The sequence below is a fragment of the Xiphophorus couchianus genome, chromosome 8 (assembly GCF_001444195.1).
Source record: "Xiphophorus couchianus chromosome 8, X_couchianus-1.0, whole genome shotgun sequence".
Lineage (NCBI taxonomy): Eukaryota > Metazoa > Chordata > Actinopteri > Cyprinodontiformes > Poeciliidae > Xiphophorus > Xiphophorus couchianus.
In genome coordinates this window covers 21,517,900-21,538,068 of record NC_040235.1, presented here as the reverse complement: position 1 = coordinate 21,538,068, position 20,169 = coordinate 21,517,900, and the positions used below count along the sequence as shown (strand labels likewise).

The window sequence follows — 20,169 nt, the reverse complement described above, 5'->3', positions numbered from 1 at the left end:
CTTCCAATCCACTAAGTTGAGAGAAAAAACTCAGGCCTGAAAATCACTATTTGAGCTCCAGCTGTATGGTCAGTAACATTCCTACTTCTATTTGAGGGTGGGTGATAGCCCAGCACCGACTTTGGTTGCTAAATTGAGCTTCACGGCTAAACTGGCTCTCAATCAGCGAGTACTTTTACGTTTTACAGAGACCAATCCAAGTTGCTTCCAGCTTGAAGCCTTTAAAACAACCCTCCCTGTGACTCTACATGGTGTTTAAATATTAGCATGACAGGCCTAAGCCATGAAATGAATGTAAAAGAGCTGTATCTTCTTATAAACTTACACCCAATGCTGGTATACATGTTTCCTTTATTTCTCACCTCCAGCTGTGTCTTCCAAACATTACTTCATTAAGGTCAAACTGTAAGAATGATGTCAGACGTCCTGCATGTTTTAAATGTGCCCCTGCGCCAACATAGCTAATTCAAATGTCTAAATTTGCTTCTCTGCATACTGTTAAGTCCTTATATGGCGCGGTATTCAGTGCCAAAATTAAGGCTATTACACACTCAGTGGTTCTTATATCATTTCCGCAGCCAGCTACTGATCTTATTAATGACAGGCCGGCACTGGTAGATGAGTAATGACCACAGGTTACTGAGTTGCCGGTGCTATCAAATGAGAAAGACTCCACTCACTTGAATTAGCTATTGAAAGCCTAGTAACTAGCATGGTTAGATTATTCACCCACTTGATTACTTACTTTCTCTGCTTACCATTAGCATGGATAGGCTAGCAACTAGCATGCTAGACTGCGACACTGTACATATATTCTTAGACGGCGACAACGCCTGTGACACACATTTTCTTTTTCTCTAAAGGAAATGTCATCTAGAAAAATGGTTAGCATACAGTTTGGCCTGTCAGGATAACACATTTTGCTGGATGATTAATTGTCCCAGAAGTTATTGTGATAAACTATAATATTGTTGTTTTGAGACCATTTTAAAGTAATGTAATGTTAATGGGGTAATAATTGAAGAACACAGTCTTAAAGATCGATAAACTTTAAATCCTAACAAACATTTAACCCTGGAACTGGAAGACCTTTTAAGTATCCAAAATAAGTAAACAACAGGACAGGGAAAAAAAATTCTCTGTACACAAAACTGTTCTTCAAGAAAAGGGGTTAGTTGAGCTCAAAACACCACACTGAAGAATTTTGTCATCCAGATTTTAGTAGAAAGAGAAAACCGATAAATTATGCAAATATAAATGATTGACCTTGCTTTGATTTATCATGCGATGAATTGATTTATAGTTTACTGTAAAAGGCCTACATATAACATCTGCAGGCATCATATATTCGATGCATTGATGTGTTTTTTTTGGTAGTAACCCAACTTGACTCAAAGAATAAACATATTGTACAATACAAAGATAAAGTTTGATTACGAGTGAGATAAGTTACAAATTGGTCTCATCTGCCCAGAGTGCCTGCTTACATGTTTACTGTGACTGTAGCCAAAGGAGGAGTTCATCAGCCCAAAAAGCAACAAATCTGTGTGTTATTCGTGTTTTTAGCCATCAACAATGCCCACTTCTACATGATCCCCTTTTATATTCTCTCTATCACGCCTGGAATTGGTAGAAAAAGGCTGCAGGCCTATTACTAACTGGCAATAGAAAATATGAGCATGGGCGTGCCGTGGTGGCGTAGGGATTAGCGCAACCCATGTTTGGAGTCCTTGAGTCCTCGACCCGGCCGTCGCGGGTTCGACTCCCGGATCCGGCAACATTTGCCGCATGTCTTCTCCCTTTCCTTCCCCCTTTCCTGTCAGCCTACTTTAAAAAAAAATAAAGGAGACTAGAGCCCACAAAAAGACCCCCTGGCAGGGTACAAAAAATATCTTAAAAAAGAAAATATGAGCATATTACTTCGGTGCTGATTTTCTTGCGCTGGCTCTCAGTCCCTAAATCGCCACAAAACCAAGAGGAGATTGATTGTTCTCAGATTTCACTTCTCTGCTGCTATAGAAAAATCTTTCCCTTAAGTTGTTTTAGTGTTTGTCTTTAAGTCCAGGTTGATAACTCATCTTTATTCACCAGCTTTTAACTGTATGGGTAACTGACACTATTATCTGTTGTTCTTATTATGTTTTTATGTTTTTGGCATGCCCTGTTTTTAAAGTACTACATAAATAAAGTATGGTATGTTATGGCATATACAGTATGTCAAGTATATTTCTCTGTGATAAAAAAATATTTGTGTAAAGCATACCATTTTAAGTACTGAGGACTACAACAAGTAAGACACAAATCTTGTTCTCTCCCAGTTTTACAGTGCCAGTAATGTGCTGTATCTCTGGGGTGGTTTTTTTTTTTGTGTGGTTGTAATAACCTGCAATAAAGTATGAAGTGAAGGAATGTCACTATTTTATAATTGGAAATGATTGATCTTCCCTCTAAAATGTTTTAGGAGAAATTTCCAGATACTTCAGCGGTGTCAAACTCATTTTTGTTTTGGGCCAAATCAAGGTCATGAATGCTCTTAAAGGGCCGGCAGTGTCAGAATTGTATTGATAAAATCTGTTCACAAACTGTTAAAATATCAATTAATTCTTAAAATTAAATAATAATACTGAACATCTTTTCAGTTCCTCCAGGATTTTGTGATACTTTTTGGGATTTCTTGCTATAAAAATCAAAGTGTTTGTGGTACTAGTTTGGAAATATTTGCGATATTTATTTATGACAGTAAATGCAACTTTTTATTCTTCGCTGTATAGATCATCTGACATCAATTAAGACTGAAGCAGCTGTTCAGGGCAAGTAAAGTGTTTGACTACTTTTGAGAAAAATCTGACTAAAAGCCACCCAATTATTAGTTGGTCCCAATTATTAGTGCAAAAAAGTGAAAGGATTTGTTGATTTTGCATAAATTTCCACAGTAATTTTCAAGAAACTGGAGGGACTGGTTGATATAATTTAGCAGTAAACAGATGACAACTGAACTGATTTGATTGAAAACATAAAATTTAAGCACACTTAGTGTTTAGACTAGAATCTAGAGGGTCACATAAAAAGCTACGGTGGGCCGAATTTGGCCCACGGGCCTTGAGTTTGACACATGTTTTAAATAATTCCATATTAAGAAAATCATACCAAATTTATTGTAGTTAGTTTGTTTTTAGCCCATGTGTAATTAAACTCCAGGCACCTGGAGTTTAATTACTTCTATAATTTCTGTACAGAGGCAAAGTTGACTTGACTTGAAATTAGCAGAATTTCCTGAAAAAGACGAAAGAATGGCAAATGTTCTTAATTCAGAAATGTAGGAGTCAAAGTTTCTTATTTTTGCGTCTCGCTCCACATAGCTTCCCCTCTGGGTTGGATGAGACGGATTCTGAAGTCACAGCTACATCTCACCTCACAGACTCCTCTCCTGTCTCCTTCATTTACATAATACAAGATTTACATAAGGAAAGATAAGACTTGTAAAACTTTTATTCCCCCTCCATGACTGACACGGTCTATTAGACTAACTGACATTCTTGTCTCCTATCGGACCAAAAAAGCACTGAAGTGCCTGTTCGCTGCACTGAGAATTAGAAATGAAAAGATGGATGCTGCCATAAAAGATAGGAAACAAGACAGATGACACACTTAAAAAAGAAAGAATAAAAAAAGACAGTTCTGCCATCGGTGTCATTGAAAGCTAGGCTGTGTCTTGGTCAGATGCTCACATTTTTAAGTTAAAGAAATCACAAAGTTAATAACTTATCAATTTGATGGCAATTGGAAAAAGCACAATGAGAGAATTTATATTTTTAAACAAAATGATGCTCATCAACAGTGGAGTACAACTGCTGAAGGTTGATATTAAGTATTGTAAGATTTTTGTTTTGATTTCAGTGTTAAATAATCAGCTTTTGCTTCAACTTGCTTTAAAAACATAAATGTTACATAATATATTGCCTTTTCCTCTGAATTAAATGCGAGTTGAGCTTGGTGGATTTAAATCTTGAGATTATTTCACTTATTGCTTCTTTAGAGCCTTTCAACGTCAAATCTCAATGGACGTTTGAGGAAGAGATGATGATTGAGTTTAGCAGCTGCAGCAGCTTGAATTGGCCTATTCCAGGTGCAGCTAATTTGCTTGATAAAAGTGGGGCGGTGGTATATAATTGGTTTCAGTGTGGGGAGGGTGTAGCTGTACGCTTCTCTAATTGGATTAAGGAAACCTGAAAGAATTTTTCGTTCTTGATTCTACACTAATAAGATGACAGGATAGAAGAGAGAGAAACGGCTCAAAATGGTGTGTGTGTCCAGTTGGCTGAAGGATTAAAGACATAGCCATGCAATTTTCTTTTTCAGTACTTGCTGCATGTCATTCTTATGGTGCGTTCACACCAAACGCGTTTCGTGCGTCTGGTTTACATTCAAAGTCTATGTGGAGCTGCATCGAGGGTCCATTGCAGCACATCTAGAGCAGCACGATTTGAAACGTTTGACGAGTCAAGTGAGAATGACAGATAGGCCAGCAACGGAAAACAACTGGAACAGGGGTCCCCAAAGTCGGTCCTCGAGGGCCGGCATCCTGCATGTTTTAGTTCTCTCCCTGGTGGCACCAACAACCTTTTCAGCATGTCAGTGTTCTTCTTAGGCCTTCTAACGAGCCATCATTTGATCCAGGTGCGTTAAACCAGGGAGAGAATTAAAACATGCAGGAGGCCGGCCCTCGAGGACCGACTTTGGGGACCCCTGAACTAGAGAGATTTTGTCGCATCCGATGAGCCCTCGACGTGCCTACATGTAGACTTTGGATGTAAACCAGATGCGCGAAACGCATTTGGTGTGAATGTACTAATAGGGTTAGGTTATGAGCATGACACACTGTAGAGCTCAGTTTTCAAATTTGTTGGTTTCTACTATGCTGGCTTAAATTTTGAAGCCTCACATGGGAAAATTGATTTATAATTTATGAATGACCAGGAGTGAGTCAGAGATGCCTTTTGGATTTTAGAAAGTAAGCGTTTTGTGAAAGGGCCGATTGACGTTCAGCGACTTTTTTAATTGTTAAACTATTAAAAAAATCGTTCATTTTTTTACAAAGAAAAAATGTTTTCTTTGTAAAACATTTTCAAAACCATGTACTTTTTTTCCTTTCTATTCACAATTAGACTTCAGTTTCCTGTTAGCAGAGTGAAGGTGGTGGTTGTAATGTGATAAAAATGACTTGTGGCTTGAAATGTTGAGGTGTTCGTTTGTTGTTTGAAAAGGAAACAGGTGTCCATTGCACTTTGCACAATTTGTTCATTTCACACTAGCAATGCGTCAGCGACGGCTGCTATTGTTTAAGAACAAGAACGGTAAAGTAGGTGTTTAGGTCCGAGCATATCCTGTTGTGTGGTCATCCAACTCGCACAAGGTCTGGCGTGTATGTGTCATGTGTTTGTGGGAGGGGAGGGGAAGAAGAAGTAAGGGTGATGTCATATTTGATGACTTCACTTCATATGTGCCAGGGAGTACGAGAGCATTGCACTGCCCATTTCTTATCAGGGTGCCCTGCCCTGTCTTTCATCCTCCCAATGCCAGCCCTGCCAGTCCTGTACTTCCAGAAATGGACACAAGCTTTCCTCTAACTCCCCTACCAGTCCACTAATCTGATCTCAAAACCCTCCCACTCACATTCCAGTCTCGCCAATATCAAGCCTGTGGCTGACTTCATTGGCTAAGTTACTTTGCCAGAGCTTGAGACCAGACAGTGTCTCAGCTGACCTGTTCATATTACGGCATGGTTGGCAGCACATGTACCTCCCTCATCCTCCCACCGACAGCGGCGACAACAGCAAAGAGGAAACACTTCACAGCAGAGCCAACAGGACGTGGAACACACACTCTCGCTCCCACTGGAGCCACACTGGAGGGGGCAAGCTAGGCTGCACTACACACACAGACGATTTCCCCCTCCACAACACACACACACACACACACACACACACACACACACACACACACACACACACACACAGACACTGGCTCCTCCCTTTGCGAACAGAAAGAGATGGGTGGTGCAGCCAATCACTGAGAGTAAGTGGAAGGGGCTTTAGCAGGACTTGCTCAAAGGGAGTGGGGGGGGGACAAATCCTGTTCATTTTTTCCAAATAAATATTGGAGGTACACATCAGGATTCCTTTATCTGGAGCGAGGGGAAATAAGCAGAGGAAGATAAAGGGCGTGCGTCTGATTTCAGAGGCAACACAGGAAGTAGGGCATGCTCGGCGCAGGGGTGAGGAAGGGAGGGTGGGAGAAAGAAAAGGAGGAGAGGGAGAGCTTTGTGGTGCTTTTTCTCCACCCCTCGTCTTAAAGGAGCAGCAAAGAGGAAAGATAGACACAGTCGGTCAGAGAGGTGAGGACCACAACTAAAGACGTTTGGAAGGAGGTCTGCATCAACAGCAAAAAAAAAAAAAAGTGGGGGGAAATGGAGCTCTGAAATTACATTTTTCCCTCATTTTTCTCTGGCTTTTTCCTCCTCCCTTCCTCCCCACCATCACTACCACCAATTCTGGCTCAGTCTGCTTATTTTCTCAACTCTGCGAGTGTTCTAAGACTGACTATGCCTGGTGAGTGTTATCCGGCTCTTCACATGTCATCGTGCCTTGTCATCCTTTGCGAGACGGTTGTTTCATGCGAGCGCGCGTGGCCTCGAACCGAGATGCGGACGCTGACGGCTCGCTGTAAACTGTTTCCACTCCCGTGAATTTGTGTGCGGGTGATGCTCCAGCTGCGCTGTGCTCCTCTGTCACCTGCAACGTCCTGACCACACACAGACTCGCAACGCATCTTTTGTACGCCCGGTAGTGCTTTGTTGTTTATGCAACTGCTTTAGTTTGCATTCATGGTCAGACTATCGTGACAGATTTTTATAGAAGCCATAAAAAAAAGCTTTTGTTCTGTTTTATTTGTTCGTTTGGGAGCGTGGAACTCGAATGTGGGAACGTCACACCAAGCTGGCCTCTGTGACGGAGGGGCAGCCAGCTAACACAAATCAGATGACTGGGCCACATTGTGAGGTCAGCTGCTGGTTCTGGCCAACAGTTTTGGTCCAATTAGATTAAAAAAAAAAAAACAAGCAATGAGGGAAGACTATTGTTGGTGGCTTTTAATCGTGATGCAGTGTTTCTTCTTTGATGGTGTGAAATCAAAATTGATGCCTTTTCTTCAAACTTTAGAAGGTTAACTCTGAGTTAATTAGAATTAAACATTGCATCAAGGGTAATTTTTTGCAATGTATGGCGGAATCTTTATCAGCCTCTCCTGATATTGATTGGAAGTTTCTCTGAAGCTAAATAGACTGATGAATGCAGGCGACTCAGACGTTCACAGCAATGTAAATAGTAAAAGGAGACCCTGACATGCAGAAAATTTGTAAGCAGCTGTACATCATATTTGATTAAGTCAATGCAGCTTCACTGGATTTATTTGATCATCAAAAAACTAGAGTAATATTTTATTTTTTTTAGGGATATTTTTGTGCTCTAAGAAAATCAGGAATTCAAGATTTTAAATAGGTTTTCTTCAATTTGTATTTCCCCCCAGAACTGATGGTTTTTTGTTCTATTCAAGTCAACTTGACAGCTTAATTATTGAATTTCGTACATTTATGCAAATCTATCCTGATTTGCTAAGAGCTAATCTGATTAAAGTCACCAAAAGTGATTTCGTTTGTGTTTATAAATAACCACATTAATTGAATAAAATCACTTACCAAAGTAAGAAAAGAAAACTTAAAAGTTACCAACAAAGATCATCTGTCATCTCAAGGTACTTTATAGGATAAGTCCAGCTACACTGAATCCAGTTTGGTCCAAATGAATTTCAAATCAAAAATTGCAATACTATACAATCAATCAAATTCAAAACAAATAACATACAGCTCCGTTTATTCCAGTTCCGTCAATAAGCAGTTTGATACAATACAGTAAAATTTAGCTGATCATTTAAAGCTAGTTAGTAAAAACAAACTTTTTTTTTTATTGCAGTAAAATCTGTTATGGCTTTATTTGAGAATACAGGACCATGATAGACTAAACAGACTTTCTAAAAAAGAATAAAAAAAGAGAAAAAGTTATTTGTAGTAATACTTCCATTAGTGACTTTGTTTTGGATAAAAAAGCAAATGGCCACATAGGGACTGACCTAGGAGTACATAAAAAATATATATATATATCACGCTACATCATTGTTTTTTCTCCAGGACAGAAACACGGTTAAATACAGACGAATTGATCTAGGAGATCCCTCTGTGGAAATGGAGTGGAATCTCGCTTTTTTCCTTACTTCTGTAGAACATAGAAAGAAATGTTGCACCAATCACATAAGTGGGTAAATTTAGTTTCAGTTTTATACAAAAGACTTAAATTAATTACATTTGGATTTGAAAAACATTCTGATTCCACTGAGAAAGCTATTTTCTGTTTTGAAAAACCAGTAATGGTTGTCTGATTGTTGATCATTTGTGCGCTTGTTTTGCCGCAGCACGCTGTTGATGGAGGTTTCAGAGCTCAGCTGCTGTCTTGTGTTCTTGAGGCTTATAGAAATAATAATAATAATAATAAAAAGGAAACAGCTTGAATTCAGCATATTGTGCTAAAAGCATTAGGAGCACTCAATGTATGGACTGTATAGCTGTTTGTGCTGTTTACATTATGAGCTTTCATTGTTTTCCTCTCCACTTAGCCAGGGGCGGTATATCACTGTGTACGTATAAGCTGATGTTACTGTACATACTGAAGCCTGTTCACGTGTTGTATTCAGAAGCCTGGGTTTGTTTTTTGTGTGTGTGCGTGTGTGTTTACTCACGACTTGGTAACAAGTAGACGAGAGATGTCGATCATTTCTGCAACTTCATGGACATGCAGATGGGGTAAAGGAGTGAGACAGCGAGGCCGAATGTGACGCGAGGATTGAAGGAACTAGTCGCTGTAGGAAGAAGACTGAAACAAAACAACAGTCGGCGATTGTTTATGCTCTAGTATTCTCCGCACTTGTTAATTCTGGGTGGCTAAACCTTTTGTGCACCTTCCAGACAGTTTCTTCTCACTTCAAAAAATGACCACAGGGACGTTCGGCTGATGATGTGATTAAGTACTGGCCCATATATTTAGTGCGTTATGTGTTATGCAAGAATGAATACAGCGCTGCTTTGTAATCTGTCCTCCCAATGCTGCTTCCTGTCTGTTTCCCTCGGGGTATTTTTTTATTTATTTTTTTGAGTGTTGTGTCTCTCTGTAAGTACTCTGTCACGCTGCGGATCATCTCTGTGATGTACATTGATTACTGGGAGCTGATGAAGTGGAGCGGAGCATTTGATCAGACACAGGGACATGGAAAGGAGGGAGGAAGAGAGGGAATGAGTGGCTGGATGGAGGGGCTGGAGGTTGACGGATGAACAGGTCTACTTCTGGTTTTGCAAGGGCACAGTTCAACACTTGGTCTGAACAAAACAAAACAAAAAATCATCTGGTCAACTGGAAACACAAAGAATATTTTCAGATTGGTGGTTAAAAGATCACACAAACCACAACAGTCTTCATTGTGGAAGTTGGTACTGAGTAAAGAAGCGATAATTGCTTTCTGAGATGTTTGAAAATGAAAACAAAGTGGTGGAAGCTTAAAGTTAGTTAATTATCAAATGTGAACAGTTTTTATCGAACAAACAGGCTCAACTGAGATATGTCCATATATAAACAAAATAGCTGTACAGATAAAAGTGGATCATTATGAAATTATATGAGTGTTGTTATACATTAACAACAATAATAATAATATAATTATTATTGTATTAAATGCTAAAATAGATGGTGTACATTTAGCTGGGTGTTCTAGTGTTTTTTTTTCTTTTTCCAAGCTTTCCTTAACATAGCTAACTGTACATTAATAAACTTACATTAAAAAAAAATTCAATAAAAAACTACAATATCATGAAAAACATGGAGAGCTGGTGTATACATAACATGTAAATGACTCAAATTTCAAAACAATTAGTACAGAGAGTCACAACAATTCTGGACAATTTACCACAATACATTTCCCCCATTTAACCCAGACCTTTAAATTTTTTGCAAGCTGCAATCTACCTTAAAAAGTAATTCTTTCCACCCTAAATAAGTCACATATGATCTGGTTCCAGTCATTCAGAGATTGTTATGTTTTGCCATGTACTTGGGTGTTCTAGTTCTTAAAGAGAAATATATTAATTGGCTAAAATTTTACGTCTGCAAGTCAGCGCTTTAAGAAAAACACAGAATAAAAATTGTACCGGAATTTCTGATTGGTGTCTTTTTATTTGATCAATTCAGTCAAATTTTCTTTCGATTTTTAATATTTTGAACCAAACTTACAAGATGAAATACATTTGATTTAATCATTAGATGGGAAGATGGGATTTAGGTTTGTTTGAGTCAAATAATCAGATGAAATATCCAAGTCATCAAAAAAACATCAGGCTTTATCTCAAATAGGTTTAAGCAAATATAAGCAAGCTGTCAAAAAACAACAACTGTTCAGCATGGTTTTTCTCCATGAAAGGTATTCTAGCTATATATATATATATATATATATGTACTTGTGGGAGAGGATAAAATGGGAACATATGGTCGTGATGGAGCGGCGTTGTCAATACTTGCCCCGAAGGCCGCGTTGTGGATTCAGTTGGAAGGGCTGCAGAGAACAGCTCTCTGCACTTCATCCCTGTTCTGTTCACATGTTTCTACCCAAATCAATTCTGTGAAGTTGTTGTCACTGCTTCATCTCTCCCCTATTTATTTGGCTGCCTCGACAAATGACACGAAGGCCAAGCTGTGGCAGAACGAATGACGGGGAGCTGTAATGGCTCCTAAGGTTTTACTTCCACTTGTTTCTCTTCATGTGTGAACTTCTGGAAGAGGAGACTGAACAACAGTTTCTTGTTTATCTTTCTAAAACGCTAAGAAATGATCTGAAAGAATAGGTTTCTAATTGTTTTGAACTGGACTCGTAAGAATTTTGGTGAATTAAGCACTCTGTCTTGGAATGTGGGGAGTAGAGACTGCTGCGTCATTATCTGTTGTTTACGCAGAATGGGGAGCTGCTGATGCAGATAAAGTCTTAAGATGATGAGAGTTTGTCTTATTACAGACAGTAAAACAATGACAGTATTTTCTTCATTGTATTTCCTATCAAAAGATTCAATAAAGATATCAAATCTAACAATTACTTAAACCATCCTATTTGTAATAAGTGGTTCTTATGTAGTTCAGTTATACATCCCATAGTCTGAACAGGTTTTTTTTAATGTGATGTATTAGTCATCTAAATTGCACTGAAATGACCTCTAAAGATTCACTGACTACACTTTTATTGCTCCTTTTCTTACAACCAATGTCCGCTAGTGGCACTGTCCTTTCTCTGAGCAGGAATCAATTAACTATAATTAATATTTTACTGTCAAAAAGAATAAAGTGAATGTGGGGTTTACGATTTATGCTGCATTTAGCATTTTGTTGTAGTGATTAGCAAAAGTTAGTCTTGCTGATTATGAACATTAGTCTCTGTAAGTAGAACATGCAGATCCACACGTCGTCTTTGAAATTTCCAAAATTTTCAATATTTCCAAATTGAACTGGTTCCGTGACGGAGATGGGTAGAAAGATGAAAGGCAGCAAATTTAAAATAATACGTCCGGCATGATGAGAGAGGTTTTGAAGGCGGAACGTCAGAAACAGTAAGAGATTCTTAAAGAGACAAAGGCCCAATTTCAAGGCATCAAGTTACAAAGTCAAATTTCTTGTAAGTTATGTTTAATATACAGCATTTTTTCAACAACTAAAGGTAACATAGTTACTTCATTGTGCTGTAAAATGGCACTTAATGCCTAAAAAATACACACTGCCTACAGTCATGCCTCTGTTTCATAAAAACCACATCAGTTTTGAGAATGCTAACTTTGAATATCGTCCCTTCAGTAACCACTTCCTTACTTAAGAAAGTGCTAATTTTGCATGCTTTTGTTTGTATGTTCGCTGATTTTTATGAAAAAGGTTTGGGCATTTAAAAGCAACTTGTCACTGGTCATTCTGGTGGAGCTGACGAAGGTGAAAAGTCACGGTTTTCTGAAGCTGAGTTTTTTGGTGAATTTCTAGCCATTTCTCAGGTTGAAAAGTCTCTGTGCTGGTTTCCTTTTAAAAACTTTTGTCTCCTTGTCCTTATGAACCTTTGTTTCATTTCCTGTTTCATGTGAAAGCCAATAAATGTGAGGTGAAGACTCCAGCAACACTTGAAATTCAAGGAAACAACTTTATAATCAGACAAACTTTTTTTTGGGCTTGTGTCTTGATGTATTTCAAGCGTTTTTAGAGTCTTCACCTCACCAGATCTTTGACACTTTTCACACACCTTGGGAGTTGGTGAAGTTGTGCAAGAAACTTTTGGATTTCTGCAAACAGAGGAAAAAAAGGTCTGATTTATACTTGGGGTGAAAAAATAGATTGTTGAGGTGGTTTATACAGGTTGTTGAGGACAACATGATGATTGTAACAAATGCTATGGCAATAGTATACAAATTTTATATTTTAGGAATTTAGTGCGGCCCTATTTCAAACAAATTTGTAGATACAAATTTTTAAAAAAAAGATTTGATCTAAATTTTATTTATATACCCAGTCCGCTCTTGCTTCCCAGTGGTGGTGAGCTCTCCGCTTCCCGCCTGATCATTTAGCAATGTCTTTTTAGGGCTGTCTTAATTACTTCTGAATCTCAGAGTATTGTTTCTCGGGCTACTTTTTAAATTCTTGGATATCAAATAAGTGCGGGGATACACATTTCTTTTCATCTTCTTGTCTCTTTCTGTCTGTTTCCCTCCTGCCCCCTCTGTCAACATCTCCGGGTCCGAGACGTGTCACGTTTGCTCCGTCCATCTCCCACCCCTGCGCCACGCAGACCTGTGGGAGCTCGTCTGGAATGTTATGTATCCACCCATCATGTTTCTTTTGGTCTCTTCCTGTTTTCCTGTGCCTCCGCTTTACGCAGGTGTTGCCATGCTGAGCAGGTTGGTGGTTAGCAAGGGAATAAGATCTTAGCGATGAGGCCGCTCAGATGATGACAGGAGACAAACAAGCCAGCTGAATGAGTCTTATCTCACCTCACGGTGCCGTGCTCTTGTTGTCAACAACTATAGATGGAGTCATTCTCGTATACAAAATGTTATCCATTGACTAATGCACATATATGCCTTGATACTGCAGTGTTTTTGAAGCCACACAACTTGTGTAGCACAGCACAACATTGTTCCGAAGGGTGTTTTTCCATCCTTTCCACTCCCTACATTTGTGATTACAAAGTAGATTGAATAGATACAATAGGCTCACTTACTCCCCAAAACTCCAAACAATCTCATGATGTGGGATATTATCGCAGCCCAGAACAGAGGAATGAGGAAATCACCAACCCGCCCCGTCCCTCCCTCAGTGTTTAGTCTCTGAGCTTCGCCTTGGCTTTTCAGTTAACCTTTACCCAGCCATTCACTACAGCAGAGTGGCATGTAGGCCTGTTGACTCTAGATAAGAACAAGCAAGACCTTAAATCCAATGCAGTAGGATTTTTTTTTAACCTGAAACAGATTTATCTTTTTAATAAAGTGTTTTTTTTTAATTGTATGTGAAATAATAGGATTCTTCTGTAATTTCCAAAGTCATTTAGGCTTGCGGACGTGTGGAACCCTAAAGCAGGTATATTGGCTATTAAGACTAAACTAGTTTTATATTCCAATCTGAGATTAGCTCCTTTTGTTGGAGATGAAAGATAACATAACACCCTGATTGTTCAGTTGCGTGCCTATGAAAATAATGAACTTTAAGTATGTGACACTAGTCCGTTGCCTGTTTTACGCATCTGATAACGCTGCATATCCAATTGTTTGCCACCTAATGCTTTGTGGCAATAGTATCACACCTTGCAGTGGCTATGTGATGCAATGAAATGTCCACAAGTGCTACTCAAATGTTGCAGCAAAAATGACACTACTTAATATCATGCTGCACAGTGTATGCGGCAATCAAGATTCGCTAACCTGAAGTGACTCCACCGGTAAGGCAGTCCGACCTATCTTTTGATTTGTCTACTTGAGAATGCTCATAGACTATAAATAGAGCTTTGATCTTTCATCCCCAGACTGTCATGTGATCATTAAGTATGAAAACATGATCACAGCAAGACTTTTGTATTCTTTAAACTGTAGCAGACTGCATATTTTCTGTCTTTCGCCCCTATATTCATACACTTTGCAAGAGAGGATTGCAGATGTGAGAGGACGCGATGTCTCGCAAAACATCCTTAATTTCTTCATGTGTGGACAGGCCAATGTCCAATGTCCGTCAGGTTTTTATTTTTTATACTGTCATTTCAAAACAAGAGAAAAGTCAGACAGTAGCTTGAATTGTAAAATTAGATTTTTTTTTTAGGATTTAAATAATTGTGAAGTGAAAATGAGTGATTTTTGCATTCACTTCACTGTTCCTTAAGACATGGTGATTATCAAAAGCAGCACCATTTTTCACAATGATGGATGTTTCTTATCACAACATGCTAAGGGATTTTGTTCTCAAAATGTAGCACTGGATTTAAAAAAAAACAACATTTCAAGCTTCTGATCAAAATAAGTTGAAGTGGTTTTCCCCAAGGATGATAACATAATTATACCACGATTACTATAAAACAAGCTAAATAAAAAGCTGTCAAAAGATAGAGGATTCCATGCAAAAGGACCACTTTCCATGGGATTATTTCCACCATGTCTTTTTCTGGGTTGGGTTCATTCTGCAGCTCTAATTACATTATTATGACATCACCCCTTCCTGACTGTGAGAGAGCAATCCTCACAATGTTTGTCCTTCTCAAACTTGGCTGGCCTTATCTTTCTCTTCTCCTTTCCTCACATCCGAGTTCCTCCCTTGACGCTCTTGTTTTCTTCCATTTTTCGACCCTTATTCCTTCATTTCTTTCTCTTCGGTTAAGGAAGCAACATTTTCCCACAGAGCATGGCACCGAAAAGGGCTGAGCCATTGTTGCCTCTTGAAGTGAGGGGGGAGAGAGAGAATGGACTGACTTCCTGGCTGCCCATGTTGAACCTCTGTTAGCGTAAGAAAAGGCAAGAAGGATGATGAGGAAAAAAAAAAACCAACTCGATTCGACGGATCCAGTGTAGCTAGAACTATTTAGAGGCTAAACAACCTCATCTCCTTTACCTTTTTCACCTTTTGGTGTAGTTTCTTGTTTTCTCTTCTGTCACTGCCGCGTTTGTGCTTATTACGCAGCAGCTCAGCAAAACTATAAGCTAAACATGGAACCGTGGGGAGGTAACACTGCCATGTCTGCAGGCATTTGAATGAGACCACAAAAAGACGCAGGTGCCGTGTTGATAAGTCGGTGAGCGGGCAAGCTTGCAATTTTTTTTTTTTTTTAGCTCCTCCACAGGTGACCTAATCTCAGCATGTTACCACCAGTTCTTACAACAACCGGGTTGTCCCGAATAACAGCGCTGTCTTTTTAACTGGGATGTGGAGAGAGGGGTGTGTCCGGGGCATGCAGACATCCTTAGGGAGTGCTGTGGTGGAAGTCAGAGGGCAGAGACTCCGGCTCTGCTCCCAGAGATCCAGTAGTTGCTCGGGAAGCCGTGAGACATGCAAATCCAAATTTCGGTCGCGCTTTTTGGAGCTCAGAGAGGATCCGTGGGACCATGTTTCACATTTTCAGTAAATCGTAAGTGTTTTGCCCCGTTGTTTTTTGTTTTTTTTAAAATGCCTCTTTCACGCTCGTGTGCTTGTCGCTGGCGATAGCTGCAGCTCCAGCTGTTGCGGTTTACGGAAGAGGGAGAAAAAAAAAAAAGCTGTGCTTCTGCATCCACCCACGATCGACTCGGGCTGCATCCAGCCTGGTTTTAGCTGCCTAAATGTCATAAAGTAGTTCCTGCATGAATTATACATGCAAAGAAATGCCATGATGGTTAATTAAAAAGAGGAAAAGTACAGAACTCCTCGGGAGCTGGGGAAGGATGCAAGGAGAAGCAAAAACAGAGACATGTTTAGACTCGAAGATGAAAAAAGGAAATTCATCGCCAGAGGCGAATCTCGGCTGTTGACTGCAAACAAGAGCTCGGTATTGACAATTTAAAGCCGTTTGTCTGCTAAAATCACACCATCTGTTTAGCTCCTGTAATTATATATGCACCGACGGAAACACAAAGAAAGTCGATGTTTGTTTTCTGATATTGTTGTATGAGTTTTGCCTCGCCGTGTGGGCAGCAGCTCTCTGCCCTCCCTTCCCTCCCCGTGAACTTCAGTGCTCGTCCTGCTTCTTTGTCCGGTGCCAAAGGGGTGTTTGAATATTCAGGTCAAGAAGTCAAAAACTGCACTTCATCATCTCCTCCACTCCCGCACATGTTGCCCGTCCACTTCCAAGACTGTTTATGCATAAGCTCAAGAGAAAAGATGTTTAGCTAATTGATGTATTTTCTCAACTTGTTCTAAATGATGTAGCAGCAGTTGTTTTTTTGGGGGTTTTTTTGTCTGTTTTGCCAGGCATAGGTTCCTAAAAATACAACGGTGTCCTCTAAACAGGCAAGCTGGCCCATTAGCACATGGGCATAGATGGACATGCTTTCTCCCTGACGCCGGTGTACTTCGAGCTGACTCATACATTCTAATGTTTTGCTCCTAATAGTCCTATTATTGTTGCAGTTGCTGGTTTTACTTCTTACTTCTACAGCTAAAGGGGCGAATCGATAATGGCTAATGAGGAAAGACAAAGAGGGACTGCCAAGCTCGGAGGAAAAACTATATAAACATTCTTCTGTGTGTGTGCATCTGTGTGTGATATGAGTTGGCCTGATACAGTGTGGGATTTTTATTTATTTATTTATTTTTTACCGAATATGAACCTTGATTAAATATATTCGAGCTGAATGGTAATATTGAATTGACCCCAATTTAAAAACAGATTGTGTATAATATGATTTTGCTGTTTTTATTAAAAACATCCGCAGAAATCCCTTAATAGGTCCTACTGCTGCTAGAATAATAGAACACGCTGATTAACACTGTTGTAGCAACGAACCTTTTATATATCTGTTTTCATTTTTCAACTAAATTACGCTACCCTGATTAGAAATATAAACTTTTTAGCAAGTAGTTTTAATGTGCTTATTGTAAAAATAGCTTAGCTTCTGGGATTAGCGTTTGGCATTTTTAATGTTGTCTGGTTAGTTAGGCTTCTCTGGTAGCAAACCTGCAATTTACTGCCACTCATAACTTCTTGCATAGGCAGGTATTAACATTGTTGCCTTAAGAAAAGTGATGGGCGATGGAAAAGTATTCCAAACAGCAGAAGTTTTCCTTGTTGTGAGTTAGCCTTTCTTCCACCAGCAGGCGAAGGAATGGCAGCACCCTTCCACCATGTCACACGGCCCAAATGTCCAGAGAAGCTCTGCTAAATCTGGCACTTTTGTCTGGCATTTAAATAAATTGACTTGAATCTGTTGGAACTGTTTTCAGGTAAAATGTTTGCAGCCTTGAAACCAAACCTTTATAAATCTGACAGTTTGGTGTGACAGAGATGGATGCTGAGATTTAGGAGATGATCGGCTGTAGAGGACCGTGAAGACAGCAGCTGGCAGAAAATATTTGGATTTATGTCCCAGTAAAATTACACGTAACACCTCCCGAATATTCATGATGTCGCATGCTAGCACAGTTATTTTCTGCTGCATTTTTTTATATATTAGGGTGCACCTTTAGTTAAGAAAACAGTTTGATACCAATATATTTTTATTCCCTTTGCAAAAACCACAAACAAAACTTTCTTCTGCTTATAAAAAAGTAACTGACTTTTACCTAAAGTCAAATTTTAGTGAGGTACTGCTAACTTTTTATTTCAGTAAAATATTACAGCAGTAAATTGACTTGTATTTAAGAAAGACTTTGTCAAAGTAACAATACTTTTATACTCGTTTTGCCTCCACACACGTCTACATTACAAGAGAGGGGTAAGTAATGCTAATGGGCTAGTGATGCTAATGCACAACTTCAACAGTTTGTAAGCCATGTAGATCATTATACATTTCTCCAACTCCTCAGGTTCTAATGTTACAGGACAGTGTCTCAAACTGCTGACACACACAGACCCTCAGGCTTTTACTGTGAGGATTGCTGAACGGCCCAAAGTCAGTGATAAGTTCGTTAAGTGGACAGTTTTGGCCCTAATTAGGCCAACGTTTCCACCAGCCTGTCTCACTTTGTTATAACCATTTTATCTCTGGCCTCATTTTCGACCACTTGTCCTTGTCTTTCGTTCCGCCGTGTTTTTTTTTTCTGAGCAGAATTTGCAGACAAATTGGTGTCAGAAGCACTTTTGGAGAGATTTTTTTTTTCTTTTTATGAGACAGACAATATTTTGCTGACAGAGGGGATAATAAGCTCGCCCAATCTATAAAATCGTGAAATGGCTTAATCATTATTTTATTGGCTGTCACATAGCTCAGTTCTGCTATTTTTAGTCATGAAATACAATAGGGCTTCTTAAAATTAGAAATCTGATTTTCTCATTCTGGATCGAATAGAAAAGTTGAAGAGTCTTCTGATATTTGAATCATTTTTGCCATTTTTAGGCCTCAAAAAACAAATTTTTTGGGGGGGAGGAGGTCAGGGGAGTTGCAAATTATTTCACCTTCAAGGATAACAGTTTCTGAAGATTCCTTTGCTGTAATTTTCTCAGTTTAACATTGTTTTCTAAAAGCTAGAGAATTTTAATATGAAAAGACAGTGATCTGTCTGATTCACACCAGGCCAAACATTTTGCAAAGTAGATTTTTTCATGCTGTATTTGCACCAGACATCCACATGCAGACACTGCATTATTTAAAAAAAAAAAAAAAAAAAAGGTAAATGGTTATTTTTAAGGACCAACACCATAGCGACCTGGGAAAACTGTTGCTTTTACCAGTTTTCTACATGGTAGCACCAAATTTTGGTAGAAACAGACTTATAAAGATGGTTTCCAAAGAAATATTTTTTCTGTAATGACGCATAATTGGATAATGGAAAAATAACAATGTGAAAGCCTCCTTTGCAGAAGCTAACTGTTGCTTTCCATGGTGATAATGTGAAAATTCACATTAAAAATCTTTAAAAAAACAACAATGCGAAGTTTAGTTGTTTTTTTTCTTTCTCTTTTTGAACTTGTCCTACATACAAGCGAACGTGGTGCAAATAAACATACCAAAAGCAAAAATATGTCAGTCTAAGTCGATGCTAATGTTTATACTCGACTCAGTGTTCAGTTTACTTCACTTCTCTGTTGTAACTTATTAAAGAATAATAAAATATATTCAGTGTTGATTTTTTTTTTCTCTGTGCCTAAGCTGAAAAGGAAAAAAAAAAAAGAAAGAAAGAAAAAAACAAATGTTGAGTTTTATTAATGAAGCCAAGCGGGACACAGAGAAAAGGAAATATCAATATGTCTTTGTGGTGGTGGAAGCTGTAATGGGTCTTAGTACCTTTATTTGCCTGCCTGGAACGTCTTCCCAGTGTAATAAATTATTAAATCCCTTACATAAGGCAGTATAAGAAGCAATTTTAAAAGTTGAAGCTCTAAAGAAGAGTCTGGTTCATTGTGTAATCAGCTTAGTACTGTCTCTAGATATTTTTTTGGCCTTGGACGCTTTAAGTCAACATCTGTGCCTGGAAGAAATATAATCCCACCAGACCGGCGTGACTATCAACGTGCATTGATCATGTTCCATCGTTTTCGATGGTTTTTGTTGTCTTCAGTTGGATCAATAATGCTTTGGTGATCCCTAGTGTGACATTTGACCTTAGCTCTGGCTTAAAGAGTCATTCATTAGCGTGACCTGTGACCTCATTATAAACTCTCTGCTGCTGTATTCCTTCCGAATCCCCAAGTTGGATTACCTCTGGCATGAACGAAATGTCTGGGTAAATACATTTTTTTTAAAAAAACCCTGAAACAGAACAAGTTGTTAGACAAAAACTCAAGGAGAGAAAAATAATGTGGGAGATGATCACACATGTTTAAGAACTCAACAGCCCTTGCAGGTCGTCACTGGGTATTGATGTCCTTTGCAGTTGGCTGGTT

The 20,169-nt window shown here is 38.9% G+C and overlaps 1 protein-coding gene across 11 annotated transcripts in view; it reads left to right on the top strand.

The window, feature by feature from the left end:
* LOC114149067 (disabled homolog 2-interacting protein) overlaps positions 1-20,169 on the top strand; it is a 184,085-nt gene that overhangs the window by 96,987 nt on the left and 66,929 nt on the right. Inside the window, exon 1 of one of the 11 annotated variants that reach the window (XM_028024632.1) lies at positions 6,302-6,394. The exons of 8 other annotated variants lie outside the window; for them this stretch is intronic. Coding sequence is in view for 1 of the 3 variants with exons in the window: in XM_028024630.1 (XP_027880431.1) it covers positions 15,758-15,780 (23 nt within the window). In the remaining 2 variants the exon portion in view is untranslated. 2 more of the 11 variants (XM_028024631.1, XM_028024630.1) reach the window with 2 other exon arrangements.